Source organism: Pristis pectinata, chromosome 3 (genome assembly GCF_009764475.1).
Source record: "Pristis pectinata isolate sPriPec2 chromosome 3, sPriPec2.1.pri, whole genome shotgun sequence".
NCBI lineage: Eukaryota > Metazoa > Chordata > Chondrichthyes > Rhinopristiformes > Pristidae > Pristis > Pristis pectinata.
In genome coordinates, this window is record NC_067407.1 from 28,174,816 (window position 1) to 28,201,783 (window position 26,968).

The following is a 26,968-nucleotide window of genomic DNA, read 5'->3' on the forward strand; positions in this document are numbered from 1 at the left end:
ATTGAAAACAATGGGCATCAAAAGGAAAACACTATGGCTGTACCAGTGTATCTCAATGAAAAGGGCAATTGAATTGCAGGAGGATTTTGACTAAAAGGTGAATTGAGAATAATTGGAAACTGGCAGGGCAGAGGCCAAGGTCAGACATTGAAAGGCAGGTGACTTAAGGAGCCTTCTTATTCTAACAGTTTCCCAAGGCACAACCTTTGTCTTAATTTTGTGGATGAGATTTGGACCTGGTTCTTTCCACCCCCCCCACAGGCACCTAGATTGCAGAAGGCCCTGTAGACAGCTACTTGCCAGGAGAACTGTAAAGGTGGGTGCAATCCTTGAATGCAAGTCAGATACTAAATTTTCAATGTTTGTTGAAGGATGAGATGCCAGCAGGGTAACATGGTAATAAGTTTCCTATGGTGTGGCAATGTTGCAAAGACTTTTGTACTTGTGTACATTACTCTAAATTGATATTTAGTTTATGAAATCCAGGTAAGCTCAAGACAGTTGACAGAAATTTTCATTTCAATGGATCCTGCTTGTGGAAAAAATATCTGAACGGTTATAAACTAGACACCACTTCCCACTTGCAGTGAAGTGATGCTTAGACAACATCTTAAACTGAGATTCTCCTGATCAGCTGGTGATGCTCTAGCTATACCTGGATAGCTATGGATGACCAGCCATAAATACTGTAATATGATTGACACCCCACCCCCACCCAAGCATCACAGGCACATAGCATCATATAAGCAGAGAAAAACATAATTTATGTTTAATTTGTACATCTACAGGGCAGAATCCAACACCATTCAGTTGGGAATGGTATAGGCTTGACATGCTCATTACTTTTGTTCTGTCTATCATTGTGGGTGTTGAGGCATTGTGCCTCTTCAGTATTAGTAATGTTTTCATACTTTTTTGGCAGAGCATGCATAGAGCAAAAGGGTACATCACCTCCAACTTTCATCTTTAAGTTTTCTAATTCTAATGTGCATACCTCTCTGAATCTCTGTGATAACTGTTTCTTAAAGTCTCCAACAGACAGGCCCGCAGGAATCAGCTGCCTCAGTAACACATTACTGGGTTCTGGTTCATACTGTTCAATGAGTTCAGATGACAAATATGACTGATTGATATGCTTTAAGAGAAAAAGAATAATTAGAACCTGCTCAAACACTGTCTGTACGAGATAAATTGTTCAATGTGACAGGAGCCATACTTTGAGTTCAGTATGAATATTTAAAAATGGATGATAAATCTGGTATATGGATTTGAGATGGTTATTCATCACTTAAATGACTAAGCTTGAAGGGATGAATGGCCTGCTTCTGTTAACTTTTAAAGCAAAATCTTACTGTTTAATCTCTGCATTAGCATTGAAAGCCTTGTTTTAAAAGACTGTATCAATGTTTGCACATGTAACTGCAGGACAGGTAGTGATCAAATGTACAAGGCACATCAACAAATTTTCTTGACCTCTTAAGAATGGTAACCTTTTAAATGTTCTATTGCTGAGGAGCAGTAGAGAAGGGAAGTAATGCTCTGTTATAGAATCAACATGCTTACTTGTTCAGAATATCTTGCTAGCTCTTCATCCCTCCTTCCATCTGCAATACGGACAAGCACTGATGCACCTCTCAGCCGAAAAATCTATGCAGAAAATACTTTTAAGAGGATTGCATTTCAAACCAAGTGTCCCTTAATTTTCTCATGACACTTACAGTATTCTTATGTACAAGATCATCCAGAACACTTTGACAGTCTCCCCTTGCTAAAGCAGCCAAGACATCCTGTATGAAAGAAAACAAGTCAGGAAGAGCATTAGAATCAGGATTGTTTAGATTTTTTTGAGAAAGGAAGAGAAGTTTCTTGTACAGTTCATGGTATTGCTGTAGCCACTTATTATAAGCTCCTCTTGGTATTTTGATCCATTCCAGGCAAAAAAAATCACATAGCAGGCAGCTGCTGTTAGTGTTTATGTTAAATTAGTTAGAGCTGCAGATGCTTTGGTAGTTCAGGCACTAGTCGGGAAGATGAAGCCTACACTGAGAACTACAAGCGGATTATGGATCAGGAAAGGGAATTGCTTAGAAATTCCTTGGTGTTGATATACTTTTGACAGGAATGAGGATATCAGTTGGGAAATGAACTTCTAATAAATCTAATACAGACCATTTTGATGGGGGTTGGGGGAAAGAGATTGGGAATCCCCACAGCTTGTATTTAACATTCCTTTTTCGGAAGGATAAACTAGATCTTGTACAATTGACACTGGTGATGGTTTCAAGCATTCAAAGTAGATTACAGGAGGTTAATTAATTTTGACTATGGGCTAGTACTGTAGTACACTTTTTGGAAGGCCAAATTGACAACTAATTTGTATGGTGGCCATGCAAATAAAACTAGCTTTATCGTACAAGCAGATACAGAATTTTGTGAACAAATTCTTAAGTTTGAGTTCTTGGGTTTGTTTCAATTATTGCCAGACAACAAAAAGCCTATGTTTTTCTTTAAAATGTAGGACATGTTTGACAGCATAACTTGATGTTAAAATCTTTTTATACTGCTCTTGCATTTCATTATGGAAGCACACCAGCATTGACTTTAAATTCTAATACTTTCAAATTTAATTGGGAAAGCATTGAATATTTTAAAGTACTTTATTACACTTCATAGTAGCTCCTTAGCTGCTGTAATTCTTCTGTGGTGTGGTGGTAAAAGGATTTTAATCTATCCCAAACCATCAGTATTTGTAGGAACAGGTGGTTTAGTTCATCAGGTATGTGCCAGCTCCTAGTAGAGCAACCTATTGGTCCTATTCTGCATTATTTCTCTGCAATTGCCCTCTTATTGTCACTTACTGACATTATGGGATAATTTAGTGGCCAATTAATCTAGTAGCACATCAATGGGAGTTGGGAGGAAATTCCTATTCTCCCTGCATTTGTGGCATTAAGACGATCTTTGGGAATGGGCTGTCCACCCAGGTCCCTACCTCCCAACCTGCAATCTGGACACCAGATAGAATTCAAGCTACAGTGCTGAAGCTTGACCTGGCCCAGAACTTCTGAAATTCTTGATTGGTTTTCCAATGGAGGCAGAAGATGCCCATCACTGCTACCAGCCATTCTCTTTGCAGTGTTCATGCTGGTAGAAATATTGAAAGGAAGTAAATCGTATCTCAAGACCTTGGTGCAAGTAGATGAGGCCAGCAGCATTTGTGAAAATGAGTGCTATATTTTATATGTACAAAAAATTCATACCTGATTGGGAGCTCCTTGATACAGTGGCAGATGATAAATTGCAGTGTTGCAGTAGCCTTTAGAAAACACCTGTAAGGCAGTCCAGGCCTGCTCCTTCATTTCATAATTAAGTGCATTAGTCTCTAGTGGGGAGACAACAACTTCATGAAGGTGGACAATCACTGTGAGGTACTTGTTGTAAACTCGGCCTGGAAATGACTAGAGATTTTAAAGAAGTCCTTATGAAAAGTGTTTTTTCTCTTACAGCATTTAAGTACTTTAGAACCAATTGTTTCTGAACTCCTTGAACTAAGTAACTACCCACAAACCAACATAGAATAAGTGGTCATCTGAATTGGAAGTGTTTTTTTTCAGATAAACAGATAACCTTGATAACCTGATCAATAACACACAGCAAGTTTGTGTCAACAATTTGCCCTTCTCACCAGAGATTATCACCTAATCCTACACTGTCTGTTTTGACACTGTTAAATATGAAGAGTTTGTCATTTGCATTTTTTAGTAGTAATTTCCATATCATGATACCAGCTTGAAAAGGAGAGCAAGGTGTCCTAACAAGATCTTTCTAATCCACAGATTCTTGTTACATACATTATTGTATTGGTGATCAAGTCAGTTCCGTCACTGGGTTGTTAATGCATTATACATGACAAAATACATTTGTTTAAGAATAAGCAGAGTTACTGAAGCAACTCAACATGACTATCAAATTCTAGGTTGTAAAATATGCAGCTACAAATAATCTACAATGCAATCTGTAGAAGCTGAATGTACATTACCTTAAAATTATCCAACCATATTGGGCACTTCTGTGGACTGTCGAAATCAATGTTGTCTATGAAAGCAGGGTGATCATATTTCGCCCAAGGACTGCCGTAATAATAAGCACCTGGTGGATTGAATGAGGTGTGAGCTAATGTGAAGTTATCCCAGGGTAAATTATTGGCTCTGTCCACAGATAACTGCAAAATAAACAAGGATGGATAAATAAGCTGTACAGTACATACAAGTTTGGAAAGATTAGGGAATTCAAAATCACAAGTGCAACAAGACAATCTATTTTTCTGCCTGTGTGGAACCTGAACATTGTCCCTGTGAAGCACGCTTTGAGTGATGTTGTTTTCTCCCACAGGGTGTGTAGGTTAATTGGCCACTGTAAATTACCCCTAGTTTGTAGATGACTGGTAGAATCTGGGGAGTGTAGATGAAAATGTGCAGAGAATAAATGGGATTAGAGTAGGATTAATATAAATAAGTGCTTGGGGGTCAGCACAAACTCAGTGGGCCAAAGAATTTTTTTTGACTAAATGGTCACATTGAACCTGGAAGAAAATGGAAGCATTGTGTTTCTGTTTGAACAAGATTAACCAACCCATGAAAAGCAGGCAACATAAGATGCAGTGGCTACAAGATGAGATATTACAGTATGCCACTATGGCAAAACTACTCAGACCTGAAAAGCACAAATAGATCAGCACTGGACCATTATTACAGTATGATAAACAGCTAGTGAGACAAAGTTTGAAGCCAAAGGATTGTGTTACTGCAAGGGATACTTACAAGTATATAGATCCCAAGGAAGCCAAATAGTATAAGCACATGACCTGGCACCATCCACTACACTCCTCATGGACAGTCAGCTGTCCTTAAATCTAATTCGAGAAGACTGCAGGTCTGACCAATTCATGGGGATTGCTGTAGGTTCATTAAGTGCACCACAGCCGTACAAATAGAATACTATTGTTATTTGACTATACACTTTCAGCTGAAGAAGGGATAGTGGTAAAAGTCCAAATATAGAAGACAATTTAAAATAAATCATCAATTAATTATAAGACTCAAAAGACATGGTAATAAGATCAAAACCGAGTTGGGGTACAATCTCAATGTACAGTACAAGTCATTTGATAGGACTGTCAACTTGGTCCATGGATGCAATTTATTTACTAGGCTCAATGGAGCCTCTCTGTTCCCAAGAGACATCCAACAGTGAGGGGCAGCAGTGAAACCAAATGGCCTAGATATTAAACTGTCCAAGTGGAGATTGCAATTAGAAGAGTGTTAGTGGTGTACAAATTTAATATGGAACAAAGGAGAGTTCACTTGATCTAAAAAAAAATAAGTTACCTTTCGAGTAGCAGCTTCCAATAGTCCCTTTAAAGACCATTGGTTTGGCTGGCAACAGCTGTGAATAATAATTGTAACATTCATAGCATCTGTTGTAGAAGAGGGCCTCTTAAAAAGCTTAAGTCTCCCAATTGAATACACCTCATGGGGTGTTTAAGGCAAGCATGGATATACATATTCTATTTCTTTTCCCCCAAAAGTTTTGTAATTTTTTTTACTCTTTCTATTGATAAAAGATTACTAACAGTTTAGTTAATTTATCTTACCACACCTTTATGCCATATGTGGTGAGGTATCTGCTTATATAGGTCATGTTGAAAGTCAATGGTTTATCATCCACCAGTTTTGAAAGTTTCATGTGGATCCAGTTTTGTAGTTCAATATCTGTCCTAAATTCTTGTTCTTTGGTGCCAATTATCATTGGAACTATTTCTCGAACTGAAACAAAAGATCTTTGAAAAAGAACCAACAACAGTGTCAGAAAGGAAAATCTTTTAAGGGAAAAGCAACCATATTCAATACTTTGAATGTAGACAATTCAAGAAACAATCTTTTCAAGAGTAAAGGAAGCAGACGGGGAGAAACAAAGAAGTCGGATCAGCCAAATAATTCCATAAAACGTTTCACACAGCCTAGCAGTGAAATCTAGGCATTAGGGAAATATAAATGCTGAAAATCTGAAATCCAAGCTGGTTAATACTTGGATATGGACCCTTTATCAGAACTGAAAATTGAAAGATAAATATTCCCTTTCCAACTCAATAAACTTCTCCAGACTACTATACACCAGGATCTCTGCATTCTTCCAATCCTAGCCTCTTGTGCATCCTCATTTTCGTTACTCCACCACTGATGACTGTGTCTTCATCTGCCTGGATCCTGGACTTTGGAATTTTCACAATTAACTCCTTTCTGCCTCTCATTTTCCTATGAGACTCCTTAAATCCTACCACATTGACAATTTTGTTTACCTATCCCACATATTAGTTTCAAATTTTGCTTACTAACTCTCCTATGGTACATAAATAAATGTTGATGATATTGATGAATAGCATTGAACAAAAAAAAGAGGAAAGTGATGGGTATTACAATCATAGGGGAAGAATATTTTGAAAATATCTGAGAACTACCAATGGGGAAAAGCAAGGGCAGATGGTTACACTTTCTTTTGTTGAGAGAGAATCATTGCTGGGCACTTTAATGATGTGAATGCTACTTGCCACTTAATCAGCCAATACCTGAAAGTTGTCCAGATCTATTTGCATGTAGGGGTGAACTAATTAATTCATTTGCAAAAAAGCAAAATGCCAACAATCCCTTTACCTCGACACATGATGCCTGACCCGCTGAGTTCCTCTAGCAGGTTACAGCATCTGGAATTGCCTGCATCTCTAATTAGTTCATTTGCTGAGCAGTTGTGAATCAGAACGAACATTGTTCATCTCCACTTCTAACATTATGGTTGGACAAAAATCACTGATGAACTCCTGCAATGATGGCCTAGAGCCCAGAGCTCCAGCAACCATCTTCTTTTGTGCAAAGAATGATTCCAACCATTGGATTGCTTTCCTCTTAATGCCCATTGGCTTTAATTTTACCTTGATGCCACACACTTCCAAATGCTGCCTAGATGTCAAGGGCAATCATTCTCACCTCACCTCACCTCTGGAATTCAGTTCTTTGATCCTTACTTGGATCAAGGCTGTTATGAGGTCAAGAACAGAGTGGTCCTGGTGAAATTCAAATTGGGCATTACTGAGCAGATTATATTGGCTTCTCAATAGCACTGTCAATGACACCTTTCGTCATTTTGCTGATGTAGGCAGTAATTAGCTGATTGGATTTGCCCTGCTTTTTTGTGAATGGCACACACCTGGGCAAACTTCCTCATTGCTGGGTAGCTCCCAGCATTGATAGACTTGGAACACAATCAACAGAGTCAGAAACTGACAGACAATACAATCATGACTGCTCCATCCTTCTCAACCCTAACCTAGGATAAGTGTACCTTCACAAGCCCCGGGATTTTTGATATCAATAATACAAAGGGCAAAAAGAAAGATAAGGTACTGTTGTTGAAGCCGGGTGAGCTTGACTGAGTTAGAAAAGTGAGAACGGCAACAGAAAATTAAATTACATCTGGCCACTTAACTATTTTTGTGATAATAGGCATCATAGAGTATAAATACTCTTTGGATGCATTGTTATTTATACCAACTGCGCACTACACTTCATTGTTCTATTGAAGTCAGTGGAACTCAATTTTGGAATTGGAGTATAACAATTGTACAGTTTAATGCATGTGACAATTTCTATCCCATCATTTTTGTTTAATTTCTCAAATATATAAATCATAGAGCAAAGAAACACTATAATACAAATTAAGGTCTCTATACTTATGGAGAGATAAATCAGATCATTCTTTGAAGATTAACCTGAAAACTTACTTTATTAATGTCAAATATAAGAATGAAAGTGTGTACGATAACCAAGCTTAATCTACTTCCAATTACAAATTGCTGGCATGTTTAGTAAGAAGGTATTTTTCTTAAAATATAAAGAACTTTCAGCTGACTCACCTATTAAGCATGGTATGGCACAGATCATTTTCACCTGTGGTTGGTCTGGCCTTATCAGAATAGTACACTTTATCTTCATAGTTTGGCCTCGGCTGGAAAAGACCAAGTTTAGTCCATTCACTTTTGGGCACCTTGTCTCTCTCAAGTGCTTGGAGGTTCTTGTCAGTTTGTACTTTCACCAATCTCACCAGTAAGGTAGCACATGGAATATACCTAAAAAGAAAGGAAATGTGGTTGGATGTGACCTTCTAGAGGCAACATAGTACTGATTCAGCACTAGCATGCATGTGAGAGATTTTTGAAAAAAAATCCGATTGCTACCACTCCATGTGCTTTCCCACAGATCAATAAATACTTTCAAACCCAATTAAATTCTAGATGTTATTATTGATCCCCCTTCCACCACCTTTTCAAATAGTCCATTATAGATTATGCTTCCCCATATCACCAATCACCTCAAATTTGTCCCCTCTGATCACTAACATTTCTGCCACCGGAAGCAGTTTTATTTGCACCTCAAAATCACTATCAAAACACTATTTTAAGATCTCTTTTTCTCTGCCCTGAGAAAAAGAATCATATTTCTTAAGCCTTCTGCATGATTGATATAGGTATCCTTCCTAAACTGAGTTGTCAAGAATTGGTACAATACCCCAGATGAGACCTAACCAGTATTTTATCAAGGTCTTTATTGTGCTAATTTTATTCAAACTAGTCTCCCAACTATGAAGGATTAGTAATGATTGTTGGTATTGCCGACATAGTCAATTATCTTTGATTAAGACCAATTGTACTGTATGGCAAGTTACATACCTAGTTGAGTAAGAAAATATGGTCATATATAAATTATATTTAGAGGCCTGCATAAGCAGATGGCCACTAATCTAATCTGAAGCCACTCTATGATTCTATCTATCACAAAGTGAATTAGCTGCAGAATCTGCAGATTAGGGAGAGGAAAACAGAAAAATCTGCTGGGATTCCCAGAAGCATTCATCCTGATGTAGTTGTGAAAAATAATATCTGATTCTTAGGATCTCTTCTGGTCTCATTTTATCAATGCTTTCATGTACGTACACACATTAAATCACAGGATGTCTGCAGAAGCAGGCGATTCAGCATTATGTTTAAATCAGTGCTAATGCCGGCTCTAGATTGAAACTATCTTTTATATTTCTACTTTTCCTCATGTGCGCAAAATACCTTTTAAAAGAAAAAAAAATTAACTAACTCAATTTTAAAGGCAACTTGCATTATTTATATTGGGTTATTAACCTGGCCTGTGAAGAATCTTTCTAATGAAAACAGAGAAGACTGCAGATGCTGGAATCTGGAGTGAAAAAACAAACTGCTGGAGGCATAGTCGACATTTCCAGTCGAGATCCTGCATCAGGACTGGCAGTCGATGTGTTGGGTTGAGATCCTGCATCAGGACTCTTTCTAATCAAGAATCTTTCTGACTTCTCTTTATGCCTTGAGAACTAATCCTACATTTATGCCCCCCTCAATTCCAATCTCAGACTTAACATAAATATTTTTCATTATTTCCTATCCCAAATCCTTTCAAAATATTTATTGCATCTGCTTTGTTCTCTGCTCTAATGGACATAGACACATATTTCAACACCAAGATCATAACAATATCCTTTCTTTCCTGATACAGTGCTAGTAAATATGTACTTTTAAAATGAGCCTATTATCCTTTTTTAGGGTGTCCAAGAGTGAATATGGCGCTCCAACTTCTCTGTACATATTCACCATCCCTCCCTGCTTCTGTATTGAATTGCCCATATATGTACATCTTGTACCTCATTTGCCCTTTTTAATTATTTTATTAACAGTCTACGCAAGCTTAAATTTATGTTTATCTATTCCACTGAGAGTTTTTTTTAAGGTTACATTTCCATTCTCTGTCCTTTTCCCAAAATATACCACTTAAAGTTTATCTGACTGAAATGCGTTTCCACATATCCAGTGTTCTAACCTATTTACGTCTTTCTTCAATCTCCTACATAGTTCAGAAATGTTGATATGCATGGCTACATTCAGTTTATTTATTTGTATGGAGAAGGTGGGTTCTTCTCAGCATCAAACTTGCTGCACTCTGCTAATCCGTGAACTTCTACTCTTCCCTTTCTAATTTTCAACCATGTCTCCATTACTTTGGTGGCTTCAAATCTTATAGGCCTTAATAAGAAATGAATTCTTAATTCAAAGCAGACAGTTCTTACCACAGTAAACTTCCTAAAACCTACCAATATAAACCTTTCCTCTTTACATAATTGAAGTGCTCAGGTAATATGTTAAGATTCAAAAATTGAGGTAACCAAGTTTCAATGCCTGTTGTCGATTTATAGCCAGCTCTCCTGCCGTGAAATTCCTGTAATGTCCGTCTGTGATCCAAACCCGCGAACCCATGATTATATTTTCTTTCTTATGTTGCTATTGCAACATTTTGAAGCTCTGAAATGAGACTCACCTTCCTCCTACTGTAATAGCATTGACTGATAAAGGCTTATCTGGGTCAGGTCCATCATAGTACAACCGCAGTTGGTGAGCACCTTCATTCAGTGAGATCTGACAGACAAAGTGAGATGGGTGATATATATCAGACATGGGTGATATATTTGGAAAAGCAGCTGGATTTCCAAATAAAAAAATATTCAAAATATAAAATGATGGAATTAAAAGAAAGATCTGTGAGAAAGCAAAAGTGAAATATACAAATGAACTTTGGGCAACTGAAGTATACAAGTGGAGCAATGTTGGTTTTTATAAATTTCCTCAATGTCAGTTTTTCATTTTAATTTGTGAAATCTGCTGAAGTCCTGACAAGCTACCTCCTTTGAGAGATGGCAGGAAGATCAGAATTGTGTAATTAATTTAATTTGTGTAAAAAGCACTTGAATGCATGAATATAATCTTGTACTTGTATGTCCAATCGATTCATTACACAAATTTAAATACACAAATCTGACTTTCCTGCATATCTCAAAGAAAGCTCAAGCAATACTTGTATTGGGAGTAATTTTATCTTTCTCTTCTGCATCTCAACTCAGTCTCAACTGTAAATAGATGAGATCTGTTCCCAAAGCTAACTGGTGTTCAATTAATTTACTCCCCTTCAATTAAACAGATTTATCGCTATGAAAGCCATTAAATGTGAAGGGTAACTATTAGCAATAAACAATCAAATAATCTACAAAATACTTCTGTACAAAAAATCTCTGTGGCACGGGGATATCATTTGTGAAAAGTGAGTGGAATAATGTTAGATTCATAATCTAGAGGTTTCTCCCCATAAGACCGTTACCAAGATCAGTTAAGTTTTCTCTGCAGAGGAGATTTACCAGGATGCTGCCTGGTTTAGGGAGTATATATTATGAGGAGAGACTAAGGGAGCTAGGGCTTTACTCTTTGGAGAGGAGGAGGATGAGGGGAGACATGATAGAGACGTATAAAATATTAGGAGGAATAGATATAGTGGACAGCCAGCACCTCTTTCCCAGGCCACCAATGCTCAATACAAGAGGACATGGCTTTAAATTAATGGGTGGGAAGTTCAAGGAAGATATCAAAGGAAGGTTTTTTACCCAGAGAGTGATTGGGGCATGGAATGTGCTGCCTGGGGTGCTGGTGGAGGCAGGTACATTGGTCAAATTCAAGAGATTACTAGATAAGCATATGGAGGAATTTAAAATAGAGGGATATGTGGGAGGAAGGGGTTAGATAGTTTTAGCCGAGGTTTAAATGTTGGCACATTGTGGGCCGAAGGGTCTGTATTGTGCTGTATTGTTCTATGTTCTATGAAATGTTAACTGTAGTGTTCACAGTCTATAAAAATTATAGGTTGAATAGGACCAGGGAGATTTCATGCTCCCAGCAGAAAACTGGGCACTTGGATTTCATTTCAAGTAATCAGGGCTATAGTGTTGTATCCTGTTCTCAAAAACATGCATTGAATGTCCACCTGAGCACCTAAGATGGGCATTGTCAATCAACTAGAATTTCTCATTCATTATTTATGTTTAAAGCTACATGATTTGAATGCCTCAGTTTTATTCAGCCAAAAAGCCTGGGATCAGGCCAATATCATTACAGTACGTGGTATCAGTGTAAAATTAACACAATAAACAGTTTGTGTAAGGTATGAGTACAAAAGAAAACAAAAAGCTCCTTTCTTCAAAAAGAGTAAAAGGATGAGAAGGTAAACAGAACGTGCAAACATTAATGCAGTAGCACTGCACATTTTGATTAATGCTATGCAATGTTAGAATGGAACTTGACTTGTTTTATTGTATATTACATGTGCTCATGTATTGGAGTGTGCACTGCCTATTAGAACCGAGGTACCCAATGGCTATTTCTAATTGAAAACCCAATGCATAACTTCATAGGCTAGAAGAAATGGGAGAGAGAGAGGAGAAAGAAAGGGTGGCAGGGATTAAATAAATAAATTAGAGAATAATCCTTCCTTGGACGCCGCAAGATTATTGCAGAAGAGATTGAACAGGGAATTAAAAGTAACATCCATAGACTTGGTCATTCTACCCTTCCCATCAAGAAATATTGGGTAATAACAAGATTTTAAGTAACAATTTCTATTAGTATTAATAGCATGGCAGTAAAGTTTACAATAATATTTAATTCTGAAAACTCCTACCTCATTCTGCATATTGGATATTATTTACCTGAACCACTCCAGAATCCACAGTTGGGATCGTTTCATTGCCTGACTCCACAAAGACATTCAGAGCTGCCCAGCCAATCAAAACCAACTTCAAACTGAATCTATCGATGGCGTAAACCTAAGGAATGTCACATTAAATGGAAAATACTTTCATGAATGATCATGTATTCAGGAGATGGGATGTTTCTGAAAGAAGATGGTATTCAGAATCATGGAATCATAAGCCTACAGCACAGGAGGCCATTGACTGTTTGCCAGTTCCTGGCAGAGCACTCCCATCAGTCCCATTCCTTTGGTCTTTCTCACAGTCCTGCAAATGATCTTTTCTCAAATGCCTATCCAATCCTCTTCTAAAGGCACTGATCTATTCTGTATCAACAAGCCCGATGAGGAGTGAATACCAGATAATTAATTTGAGTAAAATAATCCTCATATTACCTTTGTATTTTCCACCCAGATTTTTAAATCTGTGACCATTTGTTCCTGAACCATCTAGTAATAGGATCAGCTCCATCTACTCTATGGTACTTACGCCACTATTACAAGGCAGATTTATCAGCCAATTGGATATGGAAACACATTCTCAAGAACTTGTTGGAGCCATTATGAATACCACACACAATGATACCACCATCTTAAAAATCACATTCTTGGATTCATTATTCTGACATATGTTAGCCGACAGTTTTTACCATCAATAGATTTTCATGCAGCAATGCTCAATTTCAAATTATTACATTGGCATTAGCAACCTGAAAATTAACCATTTTGTGTCTGTTCTTGATCTGTATTTGTACAGAAGCCCCAAACAGCATGTGGGCAGATGTAACAGCTTGTAGTGCCATTGTTCAAACAACCTTCCACCATTTCCATCCACTTTAACATTGATTCCTTTATATTTTATTTGTAAACTAGGCTCTCAGTTTGGTAGGTATAGATCACCATCTGGAAATCAGATTAAAACACGTAGATACATTGCCACACAATAAAGCCATGTCTGAAGCAAAAATGTATTTATTTGGATTATCACTCAAATATATATACAGGAGAAGATGATTCTATTTCAATCAACTTTGCTGTAAAATGCTAGTGACTGAATCTGTTATACCTTTTCTTTCTTAATTAGTTGTGTATTTACGTGGAATAAATTTATATTTCAAATGAAAATAACAATTACTATCATAATTTGAATTTTAAAATTCATATTCTTAAGTTCAAAGTCTTAAATAGTTTTATTTCTGTTCTTCAAAATGATTTCTGTGGATGATAATCATCATCATTGTCATCTCCTCCCTTTTAGAACTCTGCAAGCAGAAATGGTCTTCCCTCAAACTCAAGACATTCTGATTCTGGCACTTAACCCATCATTTTTAGCACCATGCTCCAATGCAACAACATTGCAAGTAGACTTCACAAACTGTACCTTCCACAACTCGGAGTAACTATGAACCTGTCACACGACCACACTAAATGTAGGCAGATCTGGTTTAAACTAAGGTGGTTAAGTGAGAAAAGCAGGTTTTCAGAATCATACTGTTTGCCCCACACTCTAATCAAACAGAATTAATGTACCACAGGTGCACAATGGCAGCAGGCAAGCCATCTACAAAATGCACTGCAGTTACTCACCTGGGTTACTCCGATAACACCTCCAAAACCCAAGGTATCTACTACCAAGAAGGACAAGAGCAGCAGTCATATAGGAAGGCTATTACCTGCAGGTGCTCCTCCAAGTTGCACACAATCCTGACTTGGAAATATATTGCTGTCCTTCATCGTTGCTGGGTCTAAATCTTGAAACTCCCTGCCCAACAGGACCTTCATCAGCACTTTAAAAAAGCCAGTGAATACTGGTTTTACCAGCGCACACTAGTGTGTTTTTTTTTTACTGGATTTGTCTTGTTTTCTACATTTCCTTTCTTTCTCAATGTCCCTATCTTACTTTGTCTCACTACTCTTTATGGCAAAATTATGACTTTTTCTTTTGACTTAAGACCATCTTTAACCACAAGACTATTTTTTAACTTCTCTTATTAGCCACATTTGGATTACATATTTTTTGGGTTTTTATGTCCTCAAGAGATACATATTTAATGTAAACAGTGTATTAATTGTGAGCCATTGCCTGTCGACTATTGTCCACTTGTCTCTCCCCACGGCTGACCCTCCTGGCACTTATCCCTGCAACTGCACTAAGTCCTACACCTGTCCCTACACCTCCTCCTTCACCACCATTCAGGGCCCGAGACAGTCCTTTCAGGTGAGTCTGAGGGTGTCATTTATTGCATCTAGTGCTCCCGGTGCAGCCTCCTCTACATCGGTGAGACCTGACACAGATTGGGTAACCACTTCATCGAGCACCTTCGCTCTGTCTGCCACAAAAGCAAGGATCTCCTGGTGGCCACCCACTTCAGTTCCACATCCCACTCCCATACTCACATATCTAAACATGGCCTTCTCTACTGCCACATTGAGGCCAGACGCAGGTTGGAGGAACAACACCTCATATTCCACCTTGGGAATCTCCAACCTGATGGCCTCAACATCGATTTCTCTAACTTCCGGTAACCCCTCCCCTCTTCTCCCCCCACTTTCTTTCTCCCTTCCCCCGCCCCTTGTCTTCCCTCATTCCTGTGGCCCCCTGACCCCTTCTCTTTTCCCTTCCCCCGCCCTCATGACCTGCCCATCTATTCCTCCTTCCCTTTATTCCATGGTCCACTGCCCTCTCCTACCGGATTCCTCCTTCTTCAGCCCTTTGCCGCTTCTATCTATTACCTCTCAGCTTTTTACATCTCCCCCCTCCTGCACCCACCTACCTTTCTCTTTCACCTGAACTCACCTATCACCTGCCTGCGTGTGCTCCTCTCCACCCCCCCCACCTTCTTATTCTGACTTCTGCCCTCTTCCTTCCCAGTCCTGATGAAGGGTCTCGACCCGAAACATTGTTTATTTCTCTCCATAGATGCTGCCTGACCTGCTGAGTTCCTCCAGCACTCTTTGTGTGTGTTGTATCAAACCTATTAATGTAGTTTCCCAATCTACTATAGTCAACCCACACCTCCTATCTTCATAGTTTGCTTTATTTAGAAATAAGACCATAGATTTGAATTGAACCAAATCACTCTCAATCCTGATGTAATGTTCCATCATATTTTGATCATTTTCCCTGACAGTCCCTCAACTACAAGATGACTAATTTTACTAATGAACTTTTTCATATTGCAAATTATTAGATTGAAAATAGTCTGTTCCCACAATGGTTCCTCAACATACTAACCCAGATAATCTCACGTACACTCAACAAATTCATCGTTCACATTCTTAATGCTAATTTAGTTTGCCCAATATATGCAGATTAAGGTCTCCTGTGATTACTGTATTACCCTATAGATGTATAGAACTATAAGGTTCATTGTCATTCACCTTTTCTCAAGATTAAAGAGCTTTCTCAAAATTCAGCCCTTTGATATTAGGGATCAACATTACGAATTTCTTCTGCAGTGTTTCCATGACTTAAATGTTTCTTCACTATGTTAGTGATCAAAATTGAACACATATTTAAGGTACAGTTTCACCATGATGTTGTAACCTTCTATTATGGTGTTTATTAATTTTTTTGTTTTACAGTTTTATTATATTCCGAGCAATATAATTAAACATTTTATTTGCTGCCTCATATTAATTTAGCATGTTAAATCAAATCCTGCTTTCATTTCCTGACTTTGTCCCGCTTTGATTAATGCATAATATACTTGATTTCTGCATATTCCATTGCACATTGTGGTTATTTTTCTGCCAATATGTAGTAAAAGGCTATGAATTTGCAATTACCTTCAGTAGCAATGTAGCTGATGGTGGCATTCGGGGGTTCCTGAATTCTGTACGGTGATTGTAAAAGGGCTCAAATATGTTGCTGTTCAGATCAATCCCTGAAGATATGTCTGGACCAATTCTTTGACAAGATGGAAATATAAAGATGAATGAAGATGTATTTCATGTGACGTTGTATGTTTGTGATAAATGCAAGTTTCACCATAACTTTAGTGTTTATCAGTTCACAAATATATTCACTTCGCACCACCAACCAATGGGTTGCCCTTTTTATACATCTTTTTAAAAACAGAACGCATTACTAATTATCACTGAATTTCTTATTCCATCACATAAATTCAAAAAGAGATCGGGGAAGAAGTGCCCAGTCCTCTTCTAGCAGACAAAAGGAAAATTAAGCCAACCGATTTGAATATTTTGATGTGGCTTTGGCTGAATTTTTACTTCTGCTGCCTGTACAAATGAAAATGATGGCCTCATGGAAACTCAGGAAGAATGATCCAGATTGTGAACACGTGAAACCTACTGGAAGTTCCAGCCATATGCCTTAAACTTAAATTTGCACATTTGCCTTGCAGAAAACCCCGCAGGATTCCAGGGAGTGTAAGATGCAATTGATATTAGTTGATTTGAAGATACAATTTATAACAACTTTGTAATTCAATGCAAACATTTAAATGGGTACTTGGTGACACTGTTAGCAAAACTGCTTAATGCTCCTACACTGATAAGGACAAGGGAGAACTAACAAATAAAGATAATATTTATAAAACTTTGCCAGAAATTAAATATCCTATTTCCCTCCAGTTTTTTTTCTCCTCCCCTCCTAAAACTGTGTGATTTAGTCAGTCCAAGGTCACCCTATACCTTGCCTAACTGGTCACATTTCCTGAATGAGACCAGTCAGTGACTATCAACAGATAATTCACGTGCCTATTTTGAGAAGAAATCCTGGGTGAATTATTCCTTTTCTTTAACCGCAGCTTCTCAAGCCAATTCGTGGCCCAAAAACCATTGAGTTGAATGAATCAATGCAGCTTTCATACAAATGTAAATAGATACATAAACCCACAACTTCAAATGCTGATAAATTGCCCTTTCTTCTCCTATCCATGCAGCAAATGAAAGGATTGCAATAAAACAAAAGTTGCAGTTCTTATAAGAGACTAATTTTTAAAAAAATTTTAGCCTTAATAGATGACCGCCACCTTAAAGAAGTTATAGATACATCTGGGCATTGCCGGTGCCGTTTTGCTGATTAGGACCTAGAGCTTTCCATTGCTGGAATCTGTCCAGAACACTTGTCAGCAATGTTGCCACTAGAGGCTCCCAGTGAAATATAAAAATACAAGAGCAGTCACTCATCATGGAAAAAGCAACATCCAAATGTGCTACACAAGTCTGATCATAACAGAACAGATAATTGATTAAAAGAAAATATTTACTAAAATAAAAATTGGTGGCATATTCTACCCCAAGCTTAAAATTTTCTGCTCTTGTACAAAACAATCTGTACTCACTGGTTATAGTTCCGGTTAAACATACGGCCCGTAACTCTGCTGATGGTGACAGCATCTGGGAGGAATCGAGCCCCATCAATGTACAGGTCAAATCCATCCCCTCCAGTAAATGGCAAAGATGGTGGCAATTTTCTTGCATGATGTATGTAGACAAGCTAAATAATATTGTGCATGGAGATACGTTATAAAAGACTAAAGGGCCAATTCGTTTTGCCTTTCCTTTCGTAATGTTCATGACTAATGACCTGAAGTTCCCCTCCTTTTCCCTGGTGAAAATCTTCCTTGACAGCATTCTCTGTTGGCGTGTGTCTTGATCCTGAAGCTCCCTGCCCCATGACCTCGACCACTAAGAAAAACCAGGGCAGTAAGTGCACAAGAACACTGCCTGCAGGTCTTCCTCCAAGTTACACACCATCCTGACTTGGAAATATATCATCGTCCCATCATGCTTACATGGTCCAAATCCCAGAACTCCCTCCCTGACGGCACTGTGGGAGTACATTCAACAAAAGGACCACAGTAGCTCACTACCACTTTACCAAGGGCATTTAGGGATGGGTAATTCTGGCCTTGTCAGTGATACCCAGATCCTACTAAATGAATAAATGTAAATAAATTGAAAGTAGATGGACATAGTTTTTGGCTTTAAATATATTGGCAGGCACGGTAGCATAGCGGTTAGCATAACGCTATTACAGCACCAGCAACCAGGGTTCAATTCCCACCACTGTCCATAAGGAGCTAGTATGTTCTCCTCGTGTCTGCGCGAGTTTCCTCCCACATTCCAAAGATGTACGGGTTAGGAAGATGTGGGCATGCTATATTGGTGCCGGAAGCGTGGCGACAATTGTGGGCTGTCCCCAGAACATTCTACGCAAAAGATGTATTCCACTGTGAGTTTCGATGTACATGTGACTAATAAAGAGACCTTATCTTATTGTGGGAAGAATGAAACCCCCTTTCTCAGATGCATCAGTTGCTTTTGCTGTTCAAACCTCTGACCCTGCCTTCTCTGCATTTCCTGCATCTTGATCTTCACCTTTTGTTCCTTGCCCCCAAGTCATTGCTCCTGCTTCTCCTGTTTCCCAGCTCCACCTTCCCTGGAAGCCTGATGCACACCTCTGCTTTCATTGGCCCACCCAATCGCTGGGTTTGCATTCCTTGCCCTCCCACCCCACCATAATCTGCCCTATTTTTGTCCACCCTCCTATTCCACAGCCCCACTTCCTTGGCCCTTCAGTCCGTGATCCTTCATTTTCTACCTGATCCAGAATCACAGCCCCAAAGTAGTTGATAGAAAACATAGAACCAGTATAGCACATGAACAGACCCTGCAGCCCACTGTGGCTGCACCAATCATGATGCCAGTCTAACTAATTCCCTCTGCCTGCTCCATATTGCACTATTCCCCACCTGTTCATGTGTTTATCTAAATGCCTTTTAACTGTCGCTGTCATATCTGCTTTCACCACCTCCAGTGACAGCACTACCACTCTCTATGAAAAATACTTGCCTCGCACATCTCCTTTAAAATTTCCCTCTCTCACCTTAAACCTATGCCCTCTAGTATTTGACAATTCCACCCTGGGAAAAAGACTCTTTAAGCCTCTCATAGTGTTATATACTTCTATCTGTTCTCCCCTCAGCCTCCAGTATTCCAACAAAAACAATCCAAGCTTGTCCAACCTTTACTTTCAGCTAATACTCTCTAATCCAGGCAACATCCTCTCCAAAGCCTCCACATCCTTCCTAATAGCATGGTGATCAGAATTGCACACAATACTCCAAATGTGGCTTAAGTAAAGTTTTATACAGCTGCAACATGATTTCTTGATTTTTATACTCAAAATACCCCAACCAATAAAGGCCTTACACCTCCTTTACCATCCTATCTACTTGTGTCATCACTTTCAGGGAGCCCCAAAGATCCCTCTGTACATCAATACTCCTAAGGCAACTGCCACTTACGTCCTCTTGCATTTGGGTAGGCACGGTAGTGTGGCGGTTAGAGTAATGCTATTACAGCGCCAGAGACCCAGGTTCAATTCCGGCCACTGTCTGTAAGGAGTTTGTACATTCTCCCTGTGTCTGCGTGGGTTTCCTCTGGGTGCTCCGGTTTCCTCCCACATTCCAAAGACGTACGGGTTAAGAAGTTATGGTCATGCTATGTTGGCGCCGGAAACGTGGCGACACTTGTGGGTTGCCCCCAGAACACTCTACGCAAAAAAGATGCATTTCACTGTGTGTTTCGATGTACATGTGACTAATAAAGATATCTTAATAAAGATATCTTATTTCACCTTCCAAAATGCACCTCACACTTAGAAAAGAAAACAAAGGAGAGGAAATATCATCAAAAAAAATTGTAGAGGTAGTGCAGATTGACAAAAAGTAAGCTTATGGCACCTGTCTCAGGTACTGTGATGAATTTTCTTGGCACCCTCCTTGCTATCCAGATCCAAGGAGCAAGAAGAATTCTAAACAAACACCCATCCTAACAGTAGGTTTGCCTGCAACTCAGAGTGAAACTCCCATGACTGGTAGATAGTAAAATGAAGGGGGAAAAAAAAAAGAGGCCACAGTAAACAAGAATGCAAAATAAAATCACCAATAAATGTAGCAAAAGAAAACAAAACTGTTCATTCAAGAAAGTGAATAAAAAATACTCATCAGGCCTATAAACTGAGAGGTGCAGAAATTTGTTTCTCTTGACAGTGTGTACTGGGCAGTATCTAGGGATGAAGGTGTTCCAGAATGCTTGGGCCAGGTTCATTTCTTCATTTAAATAATTTTTAAAGGCTGAATGTGATTCACACCCAGGGCTAGTATGTGCCTCCTGCATTCCCAACAACAGCACAAGGCTCTGTCCCTGTTTATTGCTACTGCTGTGCCTGCATCAGCTGCAAATGAGATTGTAATCTATGTTTCCTATAATTTAATAAACCACACGAGCAATCAAAACATCTGAGCTGCAAAGGACAGTTGAAAACAAATTTACAGCTACTTACAGTAGGCCATTCTTTAATCGTGTTTGTATCAGCGGGAGAATCTGGAATAGTAAGAGCAGAGGGTCTGCTGCCAGTGAACAGATGGAGTCTTACTGTGGCATTCCCATAAGGCTCCCATATGTCACGCAGGTGTTCTCCAGGCTTTAAGAAAGACGCATTTACATCAGAGAGAATAATAAGGTTTTACCTTCACTGAGTCAACCCATATGCAACATCTTTTATGAATGAGATGTATATGAGAACCTTAAACTTTCACCTCAGGACAAGCAGATTGTTTTCCCAATAACAAGATAAATTGACAACTTGTCACATATTTTTTAAACCAAAGCCAATTTCTGCTTTTCGCAATATCTGATAATAAGCTTGACAATGGAACATCGACTATTCCATGTGGATATAATTTTTCAGTCCATTTAAAAAATAATATTTCTCAGATAATCTATTTTGTTTTCAATAATGCTCAATTACAAAGAGATAAACAAATAAATATTAAATTAAAAATGACAATCAGTTCATTGGTCCAAAATATACTTGCCTTTTGCTGGTGGTTGAGATGAGTACTATTATAATGAGGTGCTTTACTGGGGTCAGTACATTCTTGTCCATTGCACTTGTTCATTGCAGCCCAGATATATGGAACATGCAGGAGGTCAGATGCCAGTGCCTCTGACTTCCCTTTCCACCCCTTGGAAACAGCACCAAGTCCAAGGGCAGAGCACAAATTTGCTGAGCGAAGGGTGGGAGGGGGGGGGCGGGGGCACAGGGGGCAAGAGGTGTGTGGTGAACACATTTCTTATCTAGCCCCAGAGTTTTCCTAGCACAGCCCCATTCATTTGGATGGAGCTTCTAGCTTGGATGAAAAAGGTTAGTGAGAGTATCTTTTTTTTTCTATTTTAAATAATATTGTTTAAATCTATTTCTATTGCTTTTAAATTATAAGGAACATTTGGAAATAGGTGAGGAAATGAAATTGGTCATCAAGGCAGTCTAGGCTAGTCTGGTCTAGTCACCGCTTGTGGATTGCTCTGCTTTACTTCCAGGACAGCCATGGCCAATGAGCCCTTGAGTTTCATTATGCTTCGGGACCACAAAAGATTATGCACTCATAGGAAATGAACACAAGATGCAAGTCATGTCAAGCACAACCCAGCATATAAACAAAATGGCAAATCTAAATTTCATCAGAAATTTGAGGGCTCTTCCCAGGAGAGGAAAAATGGAGACCAGGTAAAGCAAGTACAAGTAGAGGACAGAGAGTCACTTGTTAGTAAAATGATGGATTAAAGGTTTTAAAAATGAAGAGAAGTACTGAATGACAAAAACTTACCACATCACAACAATATAGCATTGAAATCATATACCTGCATCTAGTTTGGTCTAGACATAGACAATTGTTCAATAGGCTGGCTACAATTGCCATGAGATAATGCTCGCCTAATATTTCCTTAAATAATCCAACAGTTTTCCCTCTGTAATACCATTATTCAGGCCAGCAATAAGCACATAGTTATTTTACTCTTGTGAAACATGGTTCTCTTAAAAGGAATGGAATGCTGAAGGGTTAGAGTGTGCTCTTTGTGATTATCTATTTAAATATTGGATAATCAAAATATACAGTACTCATAAGCTTTTAAAAATGTGGGGAAGATTGTTCTCCTTCTCACCATCAGGAAAATGGCTGTTTACATCAGGTCTGACTCCATTCATTTAATTAGCTGTAGATCTGCCTACAGCTGCTTAATTCTACAATTTTATACATCCAGCTTAGTACTTTGCCAAGCATGCATAGAGAAGGCATGGAAAAGGTTTGCAAACATAGGCAATTCAAAAACCCATGAAGACCTCCACAGTACAAAACCATCACCGAGACTGTAGAGTTATGAACACATCTGAGTGGCTCCCCTTTAAATAGTATAACACTTAGTACAAATATTTTGATGAAAGAAATTTGATTTAAAACAATGGTAGAGAAAGAGTTAAAGGAGGACTTCTTGCATACCAGCACCAGAAGATCATGAGGAGAAGGGACAGGTCCATGAAACAGTGCCACAGTGTGTGTCCCAGTGTTCCATGTTATGACATGGCTTTGAGTCTGCAAGGCATCTGTAGATAACACAGAAAATAAATATTTCAAACTTTCTTTATCCACCAAACATTCTTAAACTTAGAGTCTAATTATCTATCCCATGACAGATTTTCAAGTTGCTAATCTAAGATGAACAGGGGAGATATTGAAGTAAATAAGGCCATTCAGTCCCACAACGTGATTTTTTTGGCAAGTACCATTTGCAATACAACAACGCTCAAGGTAGATTACCAGAACAGGTCAGATTAAAAAAATGTTCATGGAATCAAAAAAGGCACTTCTATTATATCAGGCCCGGAGATGATCCAATGACAATATTGAAATGGATCCTTTATTGTCAAATGGACTCCAACAGACCACCACGAAGTGGTCTGAACCACTAAATGGTAAAATTCATGGTTCCATTACGTTTCACAATACATTTGGTCATTTATCACAGTGCTTGTGTCTATATAAACCTTTCCTCATTCATAAATGTCAATTCATCCAGTTCTTTTTAAACTCAATTGACACAGTATTAACCACATTTGCATGATGTGAAGTCCGCACGGTTAATATTTTTGAGGAAAGTTCTTTCTGATAAGGTGCAGCACAATGTCGCAGCTGGAAGACTTGTTGCTTTGTAGCCCAAACAACCCGGGTTTAATCCTGACCTCTGGCTCTATCTGTGTGGAGTTTGCAAGTTTTCTCTATGACTGTGCGAGTTTCCTCCAGGTACTCTAGTTTTCTCCCACAGCCAGAGAGACTTGTGTGTTGCTAGGTTAATTGACCACTTAATTTACCCCTAGTATGTAGGAGAGTGGAATCTGAGAGGAGTTAGAATGTGGGGAGAATCGAATAAGATCATTGTAGGGTTGGAATCAATGGTTATTGGATGGTTGATACAGATTCAAAGGCCAAAGAGCCTATTTCTATGCTGTATGACCATGACTTTAATCTCAATCCTATCTTCAAAACTATAACTTTTATATTGGCCTTTCATTCTATCCTTGGAGCGTCTTTAAAACAAAAATATCGTTTCCTCTTCATCTCCTTATCCGTAACATTAGTAAATCAAATTATTGCATAAAATCTCATTTGCTGTGAAATGCAAAGCTGTTGGAAATGCCCAACAGATCAAACAATGCCAATATCACCAATGGATGACAAAGCAGAAATGGCCCTTTCCGATACAGACGTAGAAAGCAAGTGACCTGAAGTTGTCGAATTCAAGATCAGATGGCTGCAACGTGCTCAGAAGGTAAAAGAGGTGCTGTCCCTCAACCTTATAACAAAGGCCTTGTTATAACAGTGCAGGAGGCCACAGGCAAGTCAGAATGGAGGTGGCAGACAACAGGAAGCTTAGTGTCTTCCCTGTGGACTCCGCAAAGGAGTCTCTCAATCTGTGTTTGGTTTTTCAAACATACAGTAAATACGACCAAAGGAGATCATTGCCTTTAGTGTTTTTTATATTATAAAACAAACTAGCTGTGAATTTCCAGTGTTCACATCTCCTGTCTGTTATTAGCAACTTACGAGAATCTGCAGGCGATGACAATCTCAGCACTCCCCAAGCCACCAACCACTCCTCGCTTTCCATTAACTTTTCCATGCTCTGGTTAATGTCCCATGGTGCAGTTGTTACGTTTCCATTTGGCCAGTGGTAAAAACGGATTATTAAAATCATATCCTCTTCAGGCATCACATCATAGAATGACATCTGAAAATGAATAAATTAGCATTATAACTTTTGACTCTATTGGCAAAACATTAATCCATCAGGGCATTGAGTACAAGAGTTGGGACACCATGTTGCAGCTGTACAAGTCATTGGTGGGAATGCACTTGGAGGATTGTGTGCAACTCTGGTCACCCAGCTGTAGGAAGGATGTCATTAAGCTGGAAAGGGTGCAGAAAAGATTAATGAAGATATTACGAAGGTTTGAGTTATAAGGAGAGACTGGATAGCTAGGAGCTGAGGGGTGACCTTATAGAGGTACACAAAGTCATGAGGGGTAGAGATAAGGTGAATGGTCAGTCTTTTTCCTCAGGGTAGGGGAATCTAAAACTAGAAGGCATATGTTTAAGGTGAGAGGGGAAAGATTTAAAGGGGACCTACAGGGAGACTTTTTTCACAAATGGAGAGGTGGTGGGTATATGGAATGAGCTGCCAGAAGTGGTAGAGGCAGGTACAATTACAACATTTGAAAAAAAACATTTAGACTGGTACATGAGTAGGAAAGGTTTAGAGGGATGTGGGCCAAATGCAGACAGATGGGACGAGCTTATGTAGGCACTGGACAGTGTGGACAAGTTGGGCAGAAGGGCCTATTTCTGTCCTATATAACTCTATGACTCTTTTGCCAAAGTTGTTAAAATATTCTCAACATTATTCGATTTCTGTCACTTAGGAAGACATTGGGACTATCTTTTCATCTTTCCATCTGCCAAAACACATTAATTTCTCAGATAATAAAATCCTATTTTGCCCTCCAGTGTATGGCATGCCACATTTTAGTTTGGTTTCACATTCACTTTCCTACATTTACTTGTTCACCTTTTATTTTTGCTGTGTTAAAATTAAGAACATCTGTATCATTGTATCTTAAAACTGTAAAATCTTCAGTTCCTCAGAGTCTCCTTCACCTTTCATTTACTCAGCTTGCAAATGCAAACTTAGTTTCACGTAACAAATCCATCCCTGAATCATGATGAAAGATTAAAGCAGCTGCAACAGAGCATACCTCAAAGGAATGCAGCTCTATTGTGAACAAACACTAAGCTGTAAGAACAGTTACCAACTGAATGGAGGAGAACACACTGGCAAGCCGGTTCAGTCATCAGTTTCTCGTTCACAGCTTGCAAGTGATGCAAGTACTGCAATTAGGTTCATACATTTCAAGTGGGACCCATCAAGCAGGACATGGAGCTGAGGTGGGATGTGTCAAATCTACCCGGGATTCTCTATTTCAAGAGGATAACAGCTTCATATACAACTTTGTTGTATCAACACTATAACTTTAAATCTTGAAGGATGTGTTAACAACCGAGTTACAGCAAACAGACACATCCATTCAGGGAGAGGATTTTATAGTGGGGTCGCAGATGTTCATCTCATGTTTCTGAACTACATCCTCTGGAACTTCTCCAGAAATGCAGTGAACACAGCACTAGTTTAAAATATTAATCTGTTTTAACTGATTACAATATTACACCAATTATATCTCTTTTTCATAAATGGATAGAATATGACGGTACTTTTATGTTTCTGAACTAGTAATCCCAAATCTGAACCATTAATCCAAGAATCAAACATTCACATTCCACCATGGAAAAATTGAGAATTACAATTCAGTTTTTTAAATAACAAATCTGTAAATAAAAATAGAGTATTATGGAAACAATCATCTTATTTCCTTAATCAATAGGACCTATGTGTAACTCCATTCCAATGCACATGTCACCCAGCAAGCTGTCCATTGTATCAAACAGCACTACAGGGTCAATAAATACTGAACTTATCAATGACTTCCACATCCCGAGAATTAATTCAAATCTCATATAAAATACTGATCAAAGTAACTATTTTCAATAATATTTAGAATGTTTCACATTAACAGCATATTCTTTCAGTGACACCTTTATCAGGACTCCTACCTCCTGCTCTCCAAAGATGAAGTACCCTTGTTTGATATTAGATTTCACAGGAGTAGTGCTCCATACCAAGCCAGAATTCCTTGTATTAATCACCTGCCAAAGGAAAATTTCATTCAGGAGGATAGTCTCACAAATACAGCACAATGCATTTATTATAAGCATGTGCAAACACACTCGGGTGGTATGCTAAAAAGGTGTTTGCCAGTTTTGAAGCTACTGGGCCTGAAAATA

The 26,968-nt window shown here is 38.7% G+C and overlaps 1 protein-coding gene across 1 annotated transcript in view; it reads right to left on the reverse strand.

Annotated features, from left to right (window-relative positions):
• Positions 1–26,968, reverse strand: part of LOC127567700 (uncharacterized) — a 31,182-nt gene that overhangs the window by 1,714 nt on the left and 2,500 nt on the right. Inside the window, exons 3-17 of the mRNA XM_052010645.1 lie at positions 26,738–26,830; positions 24,617–24,800; positions 23,015–23,118; positions 21,016–21,156; positions 18,008–18,162; positions 16,488–16,608; positions 12,658–12,774; positions 10,446–10,543; positions 7,967–8,179; positions 5,659–5,839; positions 4,040–4,222; positions 3,261–3,458; positions 1,719–1,787; positions 1,564–1,647; positions 995–1,135 (exon numbers count right to left, since the gene is read on the reverse strand). Coding sequence (XP_051866605.1) covers positions 995–1,135; positions 1,564–1,647; positions 1,719–1,787; positions 3,261–3,458; positions 4,040–4,222; positions 5,659–5,839; positions 7,967–8,179; positions 10,446–10,543; positions 12,658–12,774; positions 16,488–16,608; positions 18,008–18,162; positions 21,016–21,156; positions 23,015–23,118; positions 24,617–24,800; positions 26,738–26,830 — 2,082 coding nt within the window. The remainder of the gene's footprint in view (positions 1–994; positions 1,136–1,563; positions 1,648–1,718; positions 1,788–3,260; positions 3,459–4,039; positions 4,223–5,658; positions 5,840–7,966; positions 8,180–10,445; positions 10,544–12,657; positions 12,775–16,487; positions 16,609–18,007; positions 18,163–21,015; positions 21,157–23,014; positions 23,119–24,616; positions 24,801–26,737; positions 26,831–26,968) is intronic.